This window comes from Temnothorax longispinosus, chromosome 4 (genome assembly GCF_030848805.1).
Source record: "Temnothorax longispinosus isolate EJ_2023e chromosome 4, Tlon_JGU_v1, whole genome shotgun sequence".
Lineage (NCBI taxonomy): Eukaryota > Metazoa > Arthropoda > Insecta > Hymenoptera > Formicidae > Temnothorax > Temnothorax longispinosus.
The window spans coordinates 23,803,170-23,817,123 of NC_092361.1; the positions used below are offsets into that span (position 1 = coordinate 23,803,170).

The window sequence follows — 13,954 nt, forward strand, 5'->3', positions numbered from 1 at the left end:
GAAAAAAGAAACGAAAACATTGAGTTGCCGCGCAGGCGCAGACGTAGGATGGCAAGATTGCAAAACAAAACTTGGAGACTTCTGGGGAATTTATAAAATACGAAAATGTTGGATGACTTGGCGACCCTCAGCGACCCTGGACGGCCTGGACCCTAACCAAGAGTCAAGAGTGTAACACAACGCCATTAGCCATATGATATTCCGAATGTCGCGTTATCCTCGCTGACGTCTTTCGTCGCTCGTCTCCGCGAATGCAGATGACGTAATTCACACCATGCTGTTATGTTTTTCTTGTTATTATCGTTAATAAACATGCTATCCTTTTTCCGAAAGTTATCAATTGGCGGAAAGATAAAGGATGGTATACTGCCGGAGGCAGTCATGGGAACGGCAGAGGATCTCTTGACAACGAATAATCAAATGTTAAAGACGGATACCGAATTAAAAGAATCCGTTTACGGCAAGTTTTGCGCTCTATTTGTGTCTTGTATCGCGCCAATGTCAGAGAGACGGTGCGCGACATTTGCAAATTGTCTTGTTCCTTATTGTTAAGCTTATTAAAACGCTCGATCAATTACTGACATTTTTCAGGTGCAGATTCTGTCGATTCTGTATATTCACTCGACAATGTTTCGTTGCTTTTCAGATTTATTAAGGACGATCAAGGATCCTGAGAAACCACAAACCTTGGAGCAATTGGACGTTGTCTACGAAGATTGCATAAAAGTTTGCCACAGCACGCCTGCAGGAGTTTCTGTGATTCGTGTTGAGTTTAATCCTACAGTGCCTCACTGTTCATTGGCAACCCTCATAGGATTATGCATCCGCATTAAATTAGAACGTCATTTATCGGCGTTATTTAAATTAGATATCTATATCAAGAAAGGTGCACATTCCACTGAACAGGAAAGTACGTATGCATCTCCTTCAGTTTTCTTCCTTCAGCACTGAAACACACATAGCTCTTGTTTTTAATTAAATTACTTATTAATTTACAGTTAATAAACAAATTAATGACAAGGAACGTATAGCGGCTGCGATGGAAAATCCAAACTTACGGGAACTGGTGGAAAAATGCATCCTAGAAGAGGATTATTAGCGTTTCGTGATATATAGGTACTACTCCTTTCGGAAATTTTTTCGAAATACAATTTTTATCTAGTACGTTATATTGTGTAAATAAATAATGTATTTTGTGTATACTGGCGTATAATTAAGTCCAATTCATCTCGCGGACAGTTCCAATGAAGCGCTTTCAATAGAAATCATTTGCAATTATTGCAAATTAAATTTTTGGTACTTGATAATCGCAATCTTGCGTTCTTCTAATAGAGATGTATGTCTGAAAAAGAGAGATGAAGAATTATAATCCATTATATAATTACAGAAATATTCATCTTACGGAAAAGTAATAAAAATTTTGTCGGCATGAAATTCTACACGTAATATATACGAACGATCTAAATTAGAATAGCGATTAGGCCTAGTAGAATAAAACAATTTAATTATTTCGTATCATTGGTAATATTTAAAAAATTTTCTTTAATGCTTATAATAATAAATAACTTTGTTTTAATTTTTTTTATCAAATTACATTTAATAATTAATGTAAACTACTAAAATGACTAAAATATGAATAAAGTACCAAAAATATATTTAAAAAAAACAAATCGTAAAAGAAATTAATATTTCTTGAAAAATTTAAAAAATATTTTCTTTTACAAATAAAGTATAAAAGAGGAGATACATATAATTTGCATAAAATAATTTTTAACAAAGTGTACTCGATATCTGCTCCTTATTTTTAAAACCAATTCTCACTAATCAATCACTATTCTGACGCTTCTAAATAATGCGTCGCAGAGGGGAATGCTCGCGAATGAATGCATCACACGATTCACACGTGATGCATGGACATTTTACATGCGTAATATAATATACGTGCTGTATGTACTACACTGTAGAGAACAGTGAATAATTACAAATTGGGCAAACCACACGTGCAACGTTCGCGGAACGTCGCGTTGCGCGCAATATACGATAGTGATCAAAGCTGCCGCTTTGATGCGGGCATCAGTGCTTCTACACATTTCTACCGCTTCTGCAATGACTATACCGGATCACATTCGCATCGCGTGGCGTCAGTCGTCAGTCGAGTCGTCAATCGAGTCTCGAGCAGTCTCGAGCCTCGAGCCGCGAATCGGGCAGTGCATCGCGCACAAATATTTTTTTCTCTCTTATATCGTCAGAGTTAAAGTTTCTGGAAGAAAATATCATCGAATGTCTTTGAAAATAAGCGATCTATTTAAGGAGTGAACCACTTGAAGTGCAAAGAAAAAATTCCTCTGTAAGAATCTTTAATTAATTATTATCATTAAAAAATATAAAGTCTGTAATTTAAATTAAAAACTTGAGTTTGTATTTATAGTTACATTTTCAAACTTTATCTTTTCTTCCTATCTATTAAGTTAATTTTAGTAAATTTTTAAGTTGTACACTTTTATAAATCTATGAATATCGTATAAATGCAAAATGTAACTGTTTAAAAATATTATTTATATATTATATATGTGTATTGTGTATGTGGTATGATATATTTTTTAAATTTAGATTTTAGGAATTTAATTAAAAAATTGTAAATCAATTTTTCTTTAAGATCGATTGCAGGTATATATGTGGACATCCTTTTTTTTAGCCAAGTCAAGTAAATGTGTCCAACGTTATAAATCATCGTGTACACTGTACTCAAGATGGACTTCAGCTTGCCCTTCTCGATTCTCATCGTCCTTTTGTTCAAGTTTTTTACGCATGGCTTACCAATGCAAGAGGAACTTTACGGTATAAAATATATGTGAATATTAAATACATTTAGCCAATAGAAATATTAATAAGAGTATTAAACATTTTTATTTGAAATATTTTTCTTTCAAACTTGTTCGAAAAATATCTGAGCTTTTACACATATCAACCAAGAATTTCTTACTGTTATTACCGTTATTGTTACCGTTTGCGAGTAAAACGTGATGAAAACAACTCGTGCGTTCCAGGATTAACACATCCTGATATATTATGATGATATTGAGTTTTTATTACATTATGGGAAGTACTATGAATAATTCGATTAAATTGAAGCGACTTTAGCAAAATATATAACTGCTATTGACCTGCCGAAGTTACGATTAGATAAACGTCATAATATGGAGTTCGGGGTGAATCGTTATCGCAACTACACACACACGCTTTTATATTTACTTCCTACTTAACTCATTTTCTATTATGAAAACGATATGATTCACACCTCGTGTTATATGATAACGCACTTTTCCAATTCTAATGTTGATATGCGCAAAATCGAAATGACAAATTGGATGTTGATCCAGTGCTTACTATCGACAGTTTTTCTTTGCTTTCTATAATATATTAGAGATATATCCACTAACTCAATCTTAATTTTGATAACTGATTCTATGAGCCACTTAATTAAAGTCTATTTTTCTCTCGAAAAAATGAAGGATAACATTCCAGTAATTCATATTAGATATTTTTGTAATTAACTCTCGAATTAGAATTCGAATTAATCGAGAAATATAAGTTTAATATTTGTTCGTTCTTCCGAAACTCGAAATATATGAAACTATATATCTTCCTTGTTTAGTCGTTGGGAATTTGTTGATGTCTCGACAGTTTCGTTGAATAAAAATAAACTCCAAATTCATTACAGAATACCATTAATTATCGAGAATTTATAATTATAGTTTATGCAATTCTACAATAAGTTCTACAAAATATTCCCTGATTCCAATTAATGTTGCGGTGTCGCGAACAACATTCGCGGACAACATTCACGGCTAAGTATGTGACGTGACTGTTTTTCCCCGCTGCTGTAAAATACAATGATGCTTTTACTACTACTAGTACCGCACAGCGACACGGTACTTGCATGTAATTAATTCAAACGAAAGATCGACAAAAGTCGTCGTGTGTACGTAATTTTCCAACGCTTATCGATTGGTCTATCGATCTGTTACGCAACCACGATTGCGAAAATCGTTTTCATTAAATCGTATGGTGAAAATTCGCAATCTAGAAAGACGAAACTTGTATATACATATATGTATTTTATTTCATGTATCACAAACAAGACTCATTTTTGTTATATTTAATCTTTAAAGTATTTTGATTTATAATTTTATTATTTTTCCAAAATAAAACTTAAATCTGAATTTTTGAGATCAAATTATTTAAGCTAAATAATCTATAAAAGAAAAATATTTCTATATAATGAGAGAGAGAGAGGGGGGGGGGAAGGAGGGAGGTATATAATATTATCTCTTTCTTTTATCCTTCTAGTTTAGGATTTTCTCAAATTACTATACCGTCCTGTGTGCGAATAAATGCTATCATTCGAAAATAGTATGTAAACCCGAGTAAAAGTGTGGGTCGTGCGTTTAGATTATTTTCAATGACTCATGCTTTTCCTCATGGGCTTTCCCGCCTACAATTAAATCGAAATGTAACCTCGTTTTGGTTGACACACAGAAGGCAGTTACTGCAGAACGGAGGACGGCAGGCCAGGCGTGTGCAAAAAGATATACGAATGTCCATCCAGACTGCAAGAAGTAAAGGAAGGTAAAAGAAGCTCGGATTCTACGGGACGTTGCGGCTTCCAGGATTTCACGGAAATAGTTTGTTGTCAGTTCAATATTACGGACAAAATAGGACTTCGACCAGCAGAGATAGGTATATATGATGTCCCTTTTCTGTTTTTTTTTTTTTTTTTTTTTTTTATAGTAGAATAACCGTTTTATGGTGATCCGAAAACTAAAGAATTGCGACGGAATTTTATTTCTACAGATATTTACAACGCATTTCGTGCTGACTGAGTTACGCGCAAAAATTATTCTCTTAAAATTTCATGAATTGACTCGTTTTTATTTTTTTACGCCCAATCAACCCCTACATTTAGGATACATTTCGCAAACTAAAGTCTATCGCTTGGTTTTACAAATTACTGTGCCACTCGACCGAGAGATATCTTTTTGTTTTGAAATAATAAAGAGACGAGAGACGAGAGAGACGAGCGACGAGAAAGCCGATCGACGAATGATAATTATACTCCGCATCCACGAAATCGCTATCGATTAACATTCTATCTTTATTCAGAAACAGGTTTTTCAACTAGCTGCTATAACTTTTGATAATGGCTCTTATTTTCTTCATCCAAATGAAGACAAAATCCAACGTCGATATGTTTTGTCATGCACTATAGCGTGTTTATGTCACTTTGTATACGATTTTAAGATATTGCTGAAATACCAAAGTATTTACACAAACGCGTCCATTTAAACGTCAACAACAAAGCTATTTTAATTTTTATCATATATTTATCACTGTTTTAATGTATGTACATGTACCTATAGTAACATGCGCGCGTGCGCAAATTGCACGATCATCGTTTCCGAGAATCTCGTTTAAATAATGAACGGCCTTGAAGTGGAGACGCGCACGGTGACGTAACAATCTTCATGGCTTTACGGTCACGGTTACGGTTACGGTTACGGTTCCGGTTCCGGTTCCATATTAGATCCGAACAGGTCGGTTTCGCGTTAACGGTGTTAGACTAATCGATTGATTGTGTTCTTTAATTTAAAATACAAAAGAGATGGTTTTTAACGGACGTCGGTGCGCTTGGATTTTTAGCATGTCGCCAGTACGAGAACGAGATTGGAGCCAACGGTAAGGTGAGGAGGGGCACGGTTACGGCTGAAGTGCAGTTCAACATATTTGGCGGCACGCAAACCGAACACGGGGAATTCCCGTACATGGTCGCTCTGGGGTACGAGAACGAAGATAAGAACGACGACAATTCGGAAGCTATCAAGTACAACTGCGGTGGCACGTTAATTTCCTCGCAATATGTGTTAACCGCTGCTCACTGCGTCAATAATATACAGGAGAAAGTGCCGATAGAGGCAAGTAACAGCGAGCTCCAAGTTCAAGGTCGCGATATATTTGAACTGACTATCGATATCTGCGATCGATTCGAATCTTTCGTTTAGAAGAGAAAAGGTTAAAAATAAGAGAAACTAAATTTAGATTCGCGCAAAATACTTATAAATAAAAATATTTTAGTCGGGCGAAAAGTCTTTTCAATTTTTCTCCGCGAGTGATAAACGCAAAGAGTATCAATTAAGTATCATTAATTCATGCGATCGGAGTTGACGCACAAATGTCGCAGATAGTGAACATTCAAGTTCAAATTTCGCGAATATATATAGAAACGAAATTGATAACACATATAATTTCCGTCTTTGTCGATGATCAAATGTACAGATCTTGCCTATCGTTCTTAGGATAGCAAATTTTCTTTGCTCTCACAGGTAAGAGTCGGCAGCGAAGATCTGAAGAACGTTGGGGACGATGCGCAACGAATTCCCATAAGCAACGTAATAACGCATCCGCAATATAAGCGCAGCGTGAATTACAACGACGTGGCTATTTTGAAATTAAGTACGCCTGTACGCGTGGCGAGTAACGTACGGCCGATCTGTATCCAAACGAAATCTTTAGACTCCATGGATGTACGATCGAACCTAACGTTTATCGTGATTGGCTGGGGCGCTACCAGCTTCGACGAGGACAGCAGTACCAAATTGATGAAGACACCGGGTCTCAGGTGAGAATACAACGAGAATACAAAACATAATACATAACATTTTTACTATTTTTAGCAAAATTTTTTAGCAATAACTCTTTGGAAAACTCTTTTCAAACATATGTTTACTGAAATTCTTTTACTAAAAACCAAATTTCTTATTTGACTTCGAGCTAGTATCTTTGCGGTTTTGTACATATCTTGCGATAAAAAAATCACCTTTACGTATAATTATTTATAGATACGTACGTAGCCAAAGTTAATTAATAAAATTTTGACGATTGACGAAATATACGTGTACATATATTCTTGTATATCTGTTATAAATATTTCTTTGTATAACGCAAGACACCATCCCGCGATTTACGTACTATTTAAATTATGCTCCATTTCCAATTTCCAGCCTCGTAGACAGGGAATCGTGCGCGAAATCGTTCAATGGTTTCGGCAAGTTACCCCGCGGTTTGGACGAAAGTATGCTGTGCGTATTGGATACCAACGTCACAAGAAGGTCGGACGCTTGTCACGGAGATAGCGGCGGGCCCTTGTTAATGCTCACCGAGTCTGGTTGTAGCATTGTGGGAATCACGGCTTTCGGCCAAAATTGCGGAGGTTCTATACCGGGAGTATATACAGCGGTATATTCCTTCCTGGAATGGATCGAGAAGGAAGTCTGGCCGGAAATGATCGACGAATGATAGATGGATCGGTTTTCGACTCGATGTGTCGAGACTTTCCGTGCAGTGATCAATGATTGACGTGACGTGACGCGATTTAGATACTCTAAAGCGACTTGTGGTAGTAGTGGCGTTATTACGATATCTAGTCTGAAGCTTTTCGTACACTCAGCCTACGCAGCATTTATTTTTTCAATACCTTATATCTTACAAAATGCGCTTTAGCGAATTTTATACTTTTATACGTATGATTCTGCTCTCTCAAATAATATATATCATTCTGTATGTATACGTGCTTCAATAAAACGTGAATATTCAGCTTGTTTTTCTTTCTCTCTATTCTGAAAAAAAACTTGTCTGTGAAAACAAATCGGCAACGTTCAAATTGTTCAGTTGAATAGCGTTGAGGATAACGAACATTTTTCTCGTAAATCTATAAAATGGCTGATAAGAAAGATGAGGAGAAGAAGGAGGAGGATGATCGTATTGAATTTCTCTATAAATATTTGGTGCTTTCGAGAAAAATTAAACTCGACAAATGGGTAAAGATGTTAACAAACGAGGAATACAAGGTACAATATTTTCCTCTAAATCTTAACCTTAACCCAAATTAACAAAATCAAATTTTTTTAAATATCATTCATTACCACGATTTAAGATATCTCCATCCAAACTGAAATTTTCTATCTTCGTGCGACAGCAATCCAAAATCAATTTTTGTTAAACAAATAAATCGTTTAGCCCTTATTTTATTTTATTTGTATTGTATATAAATGTCAGGAGACGGTTATGAAATTCTTCGATACACCGTCGGAGATGATTCTGATAATACAACTAAATCCGGCTGGTGTGTTAGTGCCGTTTCTCGAGATACCACCGACAGGTTGGGTTAAGGCATCGTATTTTATAAAAAAAGACCCTGTCGAGATCACGAAAGAAAATTATAGGAATGTCATTATACCCGGTGATATGGCTTCGAAACCTATCGAGGAACTATCCGTCTTGGTTGAGGAGGTAGCGCGATTGCACGTTCGAATTAAATATCGTTCGCGTCCATGAAAAGGGACTGACCCTTACGCGAACGTTCTGCCTAGGCTTATGTACCGATATTATCGAATCCGAAGAACCACAAGGGTTGGCCACGCGTTATCGGCGAGGACATGAAAAAGCACGTTTACGATCTTCGCAATATGATATGCCAGGTACAAGAAGTAGTTTTAACTCTTAACTCACAAGATGTAATATTTATCCACACAACAGGTATTATTGCTATCCTAAAATATGTAATTTAATTTACTTCTTTTATCTTAATAAAAAAAATTTCTTCTTAAAAGATATTCTTCAAATCTTCACGGTATTAACTGACTGTGAGTGTTAAATCTCGAAATGGACCAAAAATGTCCTCATCAACCGGTCAAAATATCGACGAGAAATGCCTTATCTCTTTCAGGTCAAAGGTAAGATGATGGGACAAACTTTACTACCGATGCCAATGGGCATCGAACAGATATTCGAGGCGGAATGGAAAGCGCAGCAGAGTGGCGGGTTCGAGGTCGATCTTCCTTTAAAAAGCAATATAGAAACCATCGTAACGAAATGGTGCTCGCAAATCGGTGATACGCTAAACGAAGAAAGCCCAAGAAATGATAAGCAGTTGCTACCAAAAGCAGGTATTGCAGCATTTAAGCAAAATTTAAAAGCAAATGTTTTGTAACATTCAAAACATTAGACCAATTTTTTTCATATACGTTACTTCTTAAAATGTAATATAAGTATATTTTTATGTGGAATATACAATACATAAAAAAACATGAGAATACATTTTTTATTTTCCCGAATTACTGATTTTCAACCAAATTTAATTAATTAAGAAATTGAATTGAGAATCGAAGAAACGTTAATCCTCAACAATGTACTTGCAGAAATTGATTTTTGGAGTCAACGACTTGTAAACGTTGAATCTATTCACAGTCAAATGAGGGACCTACGAGTGAAAAAGATGGCATCTATTCTAGAATTAACCAAGAGCCCTTGCTCACCGCGTTTCAAGGCTCTGTTGAAGGACGTTATCGCTGGTTAGATCTTGCTAGCGTTAATCGAACGATATACTACAACGAGTATTAATTATGTCGATTAGGCGTTTCGTCTTTTTCTTACTGTAATATATTGTCGCTACATTATTCTAATGAATTATTTTAAAGGAAAAGCAGAGTTGATTAATTTTTTAATAAACTTCCAAAAATCACGTCATGAAATCACGCTAAAATTACGTAATTTTGCAAATTAATTTAATTTACATAATTTAATACAAAAATTTTTTATTCGTCCCTTAAAAGCGGTGATTGAAGCCCGCGATGTATGCGCTTACTTAAAAGCGTTGGAACCTCATTTCGAAGACATACAAAATACCGAATTCCAAGACATACAGCCGAAATTGAAACCATTATTGCACTGCGTGTGCCTCATATGGTCAAATTCAAAATATTATTGCACCCCAACGCGAATAATCACGCTATTATCCGAAATATCTAATCTACTAATTGCTGAGGTACGTAAGAAAAAAATAGATATTTTTATATTGAGATACTCGAGCAATCAAGATATTCTTCGCAGGCCACGAAATATTTGGATCAGAGTACTTTGTTTACTGGTGATATCGAGGATAGTCTAAAACGTTTAGTGCATGTGACAAATATTTTAAATTATTATACAGAAATGTTTGAAACGTTTCGAAGTAAATTGGATAATTACTTTAAGCATTCAACCGAACTAATTCCATGGAATTTTGACGATGAATTGGTGCTTGGAAGAATAATGAATTTTCAGAAACGTTTGGGAGAGATTAAAGTTTGTAATGCTGATTTTTAAAATAAATGTAACATTTTTTAAATTATGCTTTTCATAATTGGATTCTCACACTGTTTTTAATTTTTTTGTCAATTAATCTGAAAATTTTAATAGTTACATGTGTATGTGTATCACTCACTGCACGCACACTCACTTAGGTATATATACAAAATTTGAAAATAAAAAAAATAAAAATGCATTTTTATATAATGTAAGAAAAATATGATTGTTATTTTAAGCACAAAACAATTTATCTATAAATGATTAATTATTGCATACTATTTGTCAGATGTTATTTGATACGGCTCAAGAATATTTTAAGCTAGAAAGAATGGAATTCGCGATTTTAAAAAAGAAAACATTGTGTTCGAAAATATATGACATTCATGAAAAATTTGTTAAAATTTACAATGAATTTGCCGAATTAGAGTACGATATTCTGATGCCGGAAGAGATACGATTCACAGATCACGTTAATTCTTTTTTAGTAAAGGTAAGCGCGATAATCGCGTATCATATGTCATATGATACTTGTATTTTATACGCTTTGTATGATGACTGCTTTTCATAAATTAGTAAGATTACCGTTTCAATGTAAAACATTGTCGACTCATTTACCGTAGGTAGAAGAGTTTGACAGAGAGCTGGCAAATATATTCGATCAAGCATTTTCTGAATGTCACAATACTGAAATTATTTTTAAAGCAATATGGATTCTAGGCTCAATGGCCAATCGACCAATCATTATGGCACAATTATGGCACAATTACGAGAGATTGCTTCAAAGAATTCATAGACATTTCGATGATATTAAAGTGCGCTGCAATATTGATATTTAATAGACATAATATAGCCGTAATGATAGATGATGAGCCTTAGACAGACACTCCATTTACCTTTTCCAGGTCATATTTGACAGCACCTTCAAAGATTATAAGGAGGACGAATGGATTGAAACCGATCAGTATTTCCCACATGTTGCTGGCGCATTGTGTACGTTGACGCAATTGCGCCAACGGATAGACTATCCGATGCAATGTGCGAAATTAATTGACCATCCTTTGATAAACCTCAGAATAGTACGTGAAACCAAACCAAAATACGATCAAATGCAGGTAACATTTCATAAACCCTAGAAGAAAGCAAAAAGCGACGTTGGATATCATCATTTACTTTACACAATTAGTTATTTTTCAATGTTTTTATTTATTTACGTAGATATATTTCTCTCATTCTCTACTGTAATATCTTAATTTTATAAAGTTTCATGACATGTATCAAGTATCACTCCCTACACGATTACCGTTAGCTACATATATTTATTTACGATAATGTGGTTATTAAAAAAAAATCATCTGAAATAATTATTAAAACATTTATGATATCTAATGTATTCGTCCGATTCTTGAATTGTGTCAATAAAAGCACGTCGTGTCCTTATAAGTCACTCATGGACGCGATGGAGCATAAAATATTCACCGACTGGGCCAACAAGGTAGTCGATATAAGCAACGTTCATTTGTCGAAAAGCTTATTAACAATACATGAAAACAAGCTACTCGATTTAAACTTTGATCCGGAACTGACTGCTCTATTGCGAGAAACTCGTTTTATGATCACTATGAAGAGAACGGACCTAACCGAGGAAGCGATTCAATTATATTATAGAACGCCGTATTTTTTTGAGAGTACCTACAGTCTCAGTTTGCTCGTGCAATGGTGAGTAAACGCATCATTAAATAACTAGAAATAGTTCGATCCGCATACGTTTATTCAAAAATGGTAGGTACAATTGGATAAGGAATAATATTTTGCCCGTGGAATTTGAATTATTGAAGCACGAAATTGAAAAAGTGGACGAAGTCATTCGCATTGGCCAGGAAAACTATAATTGGAATTCTCCAGGTGAAATTTTTAATTATGACAGATCATGTGTTGTATATAAAAACATTTAGATATTATATTATTGCTAATAATAAACCAAAAGTAACGTATGAGTAAATTTTTAAAATCTTTGTAATTCAGAACTTTGCGGCATCTCCGCGATACCTTTAGATATATAACTTTTTCTCTTGCTTCACAACAATAATCAATAATATAAACAGACAAATAAAATCAATGTTTCACCATACCTACACCGAAGATTCGTTTCACAGAAGTGCCAGAGTATATCGATAATTTGCTGGGTCTGGTGCGAAAGTTACATTCGCGAATCTTTTACGCTCAAGAAAACATCAATACGTTGTTGCGTATAATTTACTCGTGGGCTATGTCCCCGATATTAGAACGCAAAGATTTTAAAGATGAGAATTTGCTCGCCGTGAGTGAACGTGACGAGCATTTCCAAAAGAGATATAATCAGATCGAGCATGCTAGTAGAGAGCTAAATCGAGTCTTGGATGAAAATTATAAACTTTTCTTCGATTTGCTACCCGATTCAGTGTATGAGAAAGATGAGATTAAATTGGACAAAAGTAATTTTTTTATTTATTTCTTGTTTCTAAAGACTTTCAATTTTTTTATATGACAAAAGACAATTTTTCAAATTTTAAAGTTCTATGAGTTGGCCGAAAAATAAAATGATGACATATTCGTTACAGACGCGCGAATAGATACGCAAAAGCAAGAATTTGAAGAACTCGAAGAAATAACAGATTATGTAAAAGAATCGCAAACTTCACCGAGTAGATTGAGGTGTGACAACCAATCCTTTCTTAATATTAGAATACATAACTTGTTTGTGTAATTTCTTAAATCGTAAGCAGCAATAAAATTTAATAATTAAAAAATTTTTGTACTTGTCATAAAATATTTTTTTATCTTTATCATCAGAATTGATGAAGAAAAGGAAAGAATAATTGTTCGCGATGGCGTGGAAAATGAAGTGGTCGGAACGAAAAAGAACGAACGAATGATGGCGACAACCGAAATAACATTAACGGACGAGGAAATCGCTCAGAATATGATCAAATGGAAGCCTTATCTCGTTTATGTTGACAACTTGATATCAAAAGCTTTAATCCAAGCCGCTTCTACTAGGTAATGAGTTTCATTAAACATTTACATAAAGTTAATGTTAATACAATGTCTGTTAATTGATTATTAATACTATCACATTATTTACATTGTTCATTAATCGATGACACTTAATCGAATAAGTATATACTGTATATATTTAAGCAAAATATTTCTTCTATATTAAATCCTCGAATTCTGAGAATTCGAGAATGCTGAAGATTGTAAAAACTAAAAATTAAAAATTAACGTGCTTTTATATATATAGAATTCTTTTTGATTTGATCACTTTCTAGATACCACTAATTAATAATGAAATCCGACTGTTTCACGCGATATGTATCTATGTGCCGCAGCATATGTTATCTGCTGGATGAAACTGATCCGGAAAGTAACGTGTCACCTCTTTTCGAGATTCATCTGTCACTCGAGACACCCCACATTGTCTTTCGTCCTGCGGTGGATCCGGACGATCCCGAGGGCTTCTATACATTTTACGAGCGTCTGCTGCTTGATATTATGAGAATGGGAACTTTAATACCACGCGTAGATCCTGACATTGCAACGGAACGAAACCACTACGGAGTACGTCATTGTATATAGGGTGCTCAATAATAGGCGCTTATCGACCATACATTGCGTGTTGAAAAATAAAATAATTCTTTCTTAATTATTTATGTTGAAACGATTAATTAAAAAGAGGAGATTATAAATTGCGCTACTGAAATGCGAATAAATAACAAAACTTGATTTTTCAGCT

At 34.6% G+C, this 13,954-nt stretch overlaps 3 protein-coding genes and 1 long non-coding RNA gene across 10 annotated transcripts in view; 3 read left to right on the forward strand and 1 right to left on the reverse strand.

Annotated features, from left to right (window-relative positions):
- Nucleotides 1–129: 129 nt before the first annotated feature.
- Galla-1 (cytosolic iron-sulfur assembly component galla-1) lies at nucleotides 130–1,200 on the forward strand. 2 transcript variants are annotated; one of them, XM_071776468.1, is made up of 4 exons: nucleotides 130–262; nucleotides 334–460; nucleotides 647–910; nucleotides 999–1,200. In XM_071776468.1, the coding sequence occupies exons 2-4, from the start codon at nucleotides 382–384 to the stop codon at nucleotides 1,097–1,099; spliced, it is 444 nt and encodes a 147-aa protein (XP_071632569.1). In that variant the 5' UTR covers nucleotides 130–262; nucleotides 334–381; the 3' UTR covers nucleotides 1,100–1,200. The 2 variants fall into 2 exon arrangements, with proteins under 2 accessions (XP_071632569.1, XP_071632568.1); XM_071776467.1 differs by having other exon boundaries at nucleotides 141–460.
- On the forward strand, nucleotides 999–7,650 carry LOC139811929 (serine protease snk). 4 transcript variants are annotated; one of them, XM_071776452.1, is made up of 6 exons: nucleotides 999–1,116; nucleotides 2,696–2,838; nucleotides 4,540–4,740; nucleotides 5,701–5,972; nucleotides 6,381–6,676; nucleotides 7,059–7,650. In XM_071776452.1, exons 2-6 carry the CDS (start codon nucleotides 2,751–2,753, stop codon nucleotides 7,351–7,353), a joined length of 1,152 nt encoding a protein of 383 aa, XP_071632553.1. In that variant the 5' UTR covers nucleotides 999–1,116; nucleotides 2,696–2,750; the 3' UTR covers nucleotides 7,354–7,650. The 4 variants fall into 4 exon arrangements, with proteins under 4 accessions (XP_071632553.1, XP_071632555.1, XP_071632552.1 ...); XM_071776454.1 differs by lacking the exon at nucleotides 999–1,116 and adding an exon at nucleotides 1,696–2,347 and having other exon boundaries at nucleotides 4,543–4,740; XM_071776451.1 differs by lacking the exon at nucleotides 999–1,116 and adding an exon at nucleotides 1,709–2,347 and having other exon boundaries at nucleotides 2,657–2,838.
- LOC139811940 (uncharacterized) overlaps nucleotides 1,202–13,954 on the reverse strand; it is a 40,761-nt gene continuing 28,008 nt past the window's right edge. For all 3 annotated transcript variants that reach the window (XR_011731778.1, XR_011731780.1, XR_011731779.1), the window contains exon 3: nucleotides 1,202–1,342. This is a non-coding gene — a long non-coding RNA (uncharacterized lncRNA). The remainder of the gene's footprint in view (nucleotides 1,343–13,954) is intronic.
- On the forward strand, nucleotides 7,773–9,498 carry LOC139811939 (dynein beta chain, ciliary-like). The gene is made up of 5 exons (XM_071776471.1): nucleotides 7,773–7,904; nucleotides 8,113–8,346; nucleotides 8,427–8,534; nucleotides 8,783–9,002; nucleotides 9,255–9,498. Exons 1-5 carry the CDS (start codon nucleotides 7,773–7,775, stop codon nucleotides 9,410–9,412), a joined length of 852 nt encoding a protein of 283 aa, XP_071632572.1. The 3' UTR covers nucleotides 9,413–9,498.